General features: G+C 19.0%; 1 protein-coding gene across 1 annotated transcript; it reads left to right on the top strand.

The window, feature by feature from the left end:
- Positions 1-2,469: 2,469 nt before the first annotated feature.
- On the top strand, positions 2,470-3,513 carry PGO_002565 (variable surface protein; the record flags this gene model as incomplete). The annotated part of the gene is made up of 3 exons (XM_028691150.1): positions 2,470-2,493; positions 2,767-3,228; positions 3,358-3,513. The coding sequence occupies 3 exons, from the start codon at positions 2,470-2,472 to the stop codon at positions 3,511-3,513; spliced, it is 642 nt and encodes a 213-aa protein (XP_028546951.1).
- Between the last annotated feature and the right edge of the window lie 332 nt (positions 3,514-3,845).

Genomic DNA, 3,845 nt, shown 5'->3' with positions numbered 1-3,845 from the left:
TAAAAAAGATATTATAAATTACATATTAGGATTATTCTAGATCTAAAAGTCTAATAAACTATTATGAATTATTACTTATTATATAAATAATTAATATTATACGTACGCGATGCTTATATATAATTAATCATATAAGTAATATAATTATTTTTTTAGTCTGTAATTAATGAATAAATAACTTTCAGTTCATTGATATTCATAATTCATTCAATTTTTGCTAAATTTAAAAGCATATATAACGGCATTTCATTGTTATATATGTGCATATTATAGGACGTTTAAATATATGCAAAGACTTTAAGAATAGCCTTATATTTTTTTTAACAAATGATCATAATATGTTTTTATAACTAGAATGCAAAAATTTATATATAAATTATGATGGAATGTATTTTTCCATATTATGTACATTATGCGAACTTAATAATATATACACTCGAAAAAAAAATTATAATTAAATTATTTCTTCATAAACATAATATGTTCTAATTTGCTAAACTATATTCTGCAATGATTAAAAGAAGATGTATTTTTATATTTATTATTTATAACAGACATTATAATTTATTATTCATTAAATATTTATATACTTTAATCAGGGCGTATAATATATGTAAAATGTGATACATGTTTAATGCTAAATGAATATACATATAAACATAAAACCAAACATTTCCCATTTTATCTTGTGAATATTGTAAATATAATTATATGTCCTTTGAAAATTAAAAATATCTCTAGTTTAATATTTTTCAACATTCAATATTTTCATCTGTTAAATATGAAATATTTTAATATTAAACAGATTATATACATTTTAAAAGAATTCAATTTTTAATTAATCATTAACCTGTTTATTGTGAATCATTAAATAAATTCTTAAAAATAATTACATAAATGACAACAAAATATGTAAAAAAACACTGCTATAATTCATAGCATAAATTGAAATGAGTTCTTATATTGTTCAATATATATAAATAATAGGTATTTAATACGATTCAAAACATAAGATGTTATTTGTAAGATATGCTATTTAAATAAATTATGTATTAACTAAAAAAAATATTTTTTTTTTAAAATATTTCATTATTTCTTCATGTTCATGATAACAATGTGCTATTTCTGATATCTATAAAATGTTTTAAATATTCCAAATATTTTTAATGACACAACATATATGTACACTTCTTCTCCCCATATATATAATATAATTTATAGAATAGCAGCTTGAACATAATATTTTTTATTACAAATATTAACATATATTACAAAGATACCTATTTTTATTAAATAGATATGTATATAATTACACAATATATCAATTTTTTACGAATTATTCAATATTAAAAAAATATATAATTCATCAATATTAGTAATTTCAAAAATCAGGAAATAAAAAGAAACAAATAAAATATATTTGTTCTAGAGAATACAACAATAATATATATATCAATAAAGTAATGAAATGTATTATGAAATTCTTTATAAAAAATTATAAATTTCAAAATATAAAATAAAATATGATACATATATAAATAAATATGCATAGCAAAAATTAAATCCAGTAAAATAAACATAAAAATAAAGTAAATATAACTAAAAACTAGACAATAATACCGTATACCTGAAAAAGTAAACCATTATGGCCTTTACATAAAACCTTAATACTCAACCTGAACCCTAAACACTAAACATAAATTTGAACTTAAAATATTAATCACACAATATATATGTTTAATTAAAAACGTTCGTACATATAAAAATATATATTGAAATAATCCTTATAATCTTATTATTTCCAGTAAAATGTGAATATATTCTTGCATTTTCAGTATTGAACTTAGATATCATTAATATAATTTAGGATATTTTTTGTTATAATAAATGGATATTTCTTTTATATAAAAATTTATCAATGTACGAATCTTGAACGCTGAATTTTATTTAATCTAATAATTTATACTTTTTATATTAAATTATATATATTACTGTAAATTATATAATAACGTAAAAAAATACATAAATATATATCTATTCAAATTAATATTGCATATTACTATTGTCTATCTACTCTAACGTAGTTTATGAGTGAAATTTTTTTATTTAAATATAAAACTGTAGATTTATTATAATACATTAAAAGTTAATCTCAAAACGTTTTTAATAAATAATAAAAAATATATTATTTTTTGATTCCTGAAATAATAAGGGGTATACATAAATTGCCTTAAATAGTTAATGAAATATTTTTTGCAATACAATAATTAATAATTTAAGGAATAATTTAATTTATTCATTTACTCTTTTATTATGTAAAAGCAAAAATAGTCCTGATGATGTGTATTCTTATCTTTAAATATTATTTTTTCTTTCATAATATTTTTATATTTATGACGAAATCATCAGCCAAATTATGTATTAATCTATAATATGAATAACAAAATTGTATGTTTAAAAAATTATAATATGTATCACAGTATTATAATTTCTGTATTCCCCATTTTCTATAAACAAAGATATTGTCCTAATTGAAATATAATTTTTATCATAATATATTTTATTTATATTTTTTAGTATGATGTTTTAAAATTATTTCCTAAATGTAAAACAATAATGGATAGTTGTAAGCACAATTCATATAGGGAGACGAAAAAATATTGTGAAGAAATTATAGGAAAGCTTTTTAAATCTCAGGATCCAAATATGCTTAACTTATGCGGCCAAGCTATGTAATTTTTATCTAAATTAATGCCATATTCTAAGAATATATTAATGGAAGTTGGTTGTAAGTACTTATATTCATGGATATATTATGAACTTAAGTCAAATAATAAAAATGAGCACACTAAAACTCTTTATGACCGCGTGACCAACAAATATGGTATAGAGTTAACTGGCATTCAGTTTTGCAAAGATTATAAAGAAGAAATTAATGATGAACAAATGTTTAAACTGAGTTTCTTGAATGAATTGTATAAATGTCATAATGATATGCATGATATTATAAAAAACAGAAAGGACGAAGTTATTTGTGAAGCGTTAAAAAATATACTGAATGAATATAAAACAAAATTTGAAGAACGTGTTGCAGTCAAAGAAACAACTGAAAATATAAAGAGTTCAGTACAAAGCATTCCAACATATAAAAATAATATTAAAGCAGCTATAATAACTACAATTATCGTAATGCTCTTAATATTCCTTTTTATTTTTTTAGTTTTTAAGGTTTATTATACAATTATTCATACATACTATAATAAAAAATATTAATTTTAAATGATTTAAAAAAAAAATAAAAATTATCATTAAAAAATTATATTTTTAGTACATAAATGTTTTTTTATTCTGAATTAGTTTGCGTCAAATTCTTCATATTTTCAGCAAAAATTACAAAGGATGAGAAATAAATGGAAAAATATTGATATTGTATGTTCCATATTGAAACAATCAGAAATAAACAGAAATATTTCATGGAATAATAGATATAATATATCATATAATATTGACTAATGTTACCGTTATGTAAATTACTAAAAATAAATATTCCTTTTAAAAAATATATAAAATGTTTCAAGACGTTTATATGGAAATTGTTTCTATTAATAATGTTAAATAAAAATGAAGTATATCATCTTGTAATAAAGCACAAAAAAATAAATGTTTTAAAAGGAAATTAATAATATTTTGTTTCAAAAAATAAATGATATAATATTAACCATAATTTTATTATCCATTTACGTTTAAACCTAATAAGGAAACGTCAGTACAATTCATGCATTTCTTGTCTTAGTGTCATGTAGTGCTTGTGAAGGTTTCTTTAAGGTACAATAAATTATATTATA

This window comes from Plasmodium gonderi, assembly GCF_002157705.1.
Source record: "Plasmodium gonderi DNA, contig: Pgo-contig_277, whole genome shotgun sequence".
Taxonomy (NCBI): domain Eukaryota; phylum Apicomplexa; class Aconoidasida; order Haemosporida; family Plasmodiidae; genus Plasmodium; species Plasmodium gonderi.
Note: the sequence above shows the minus strand (reverse complement) of the source record. Positions and strands in the feature narration are given on the sequence as shown.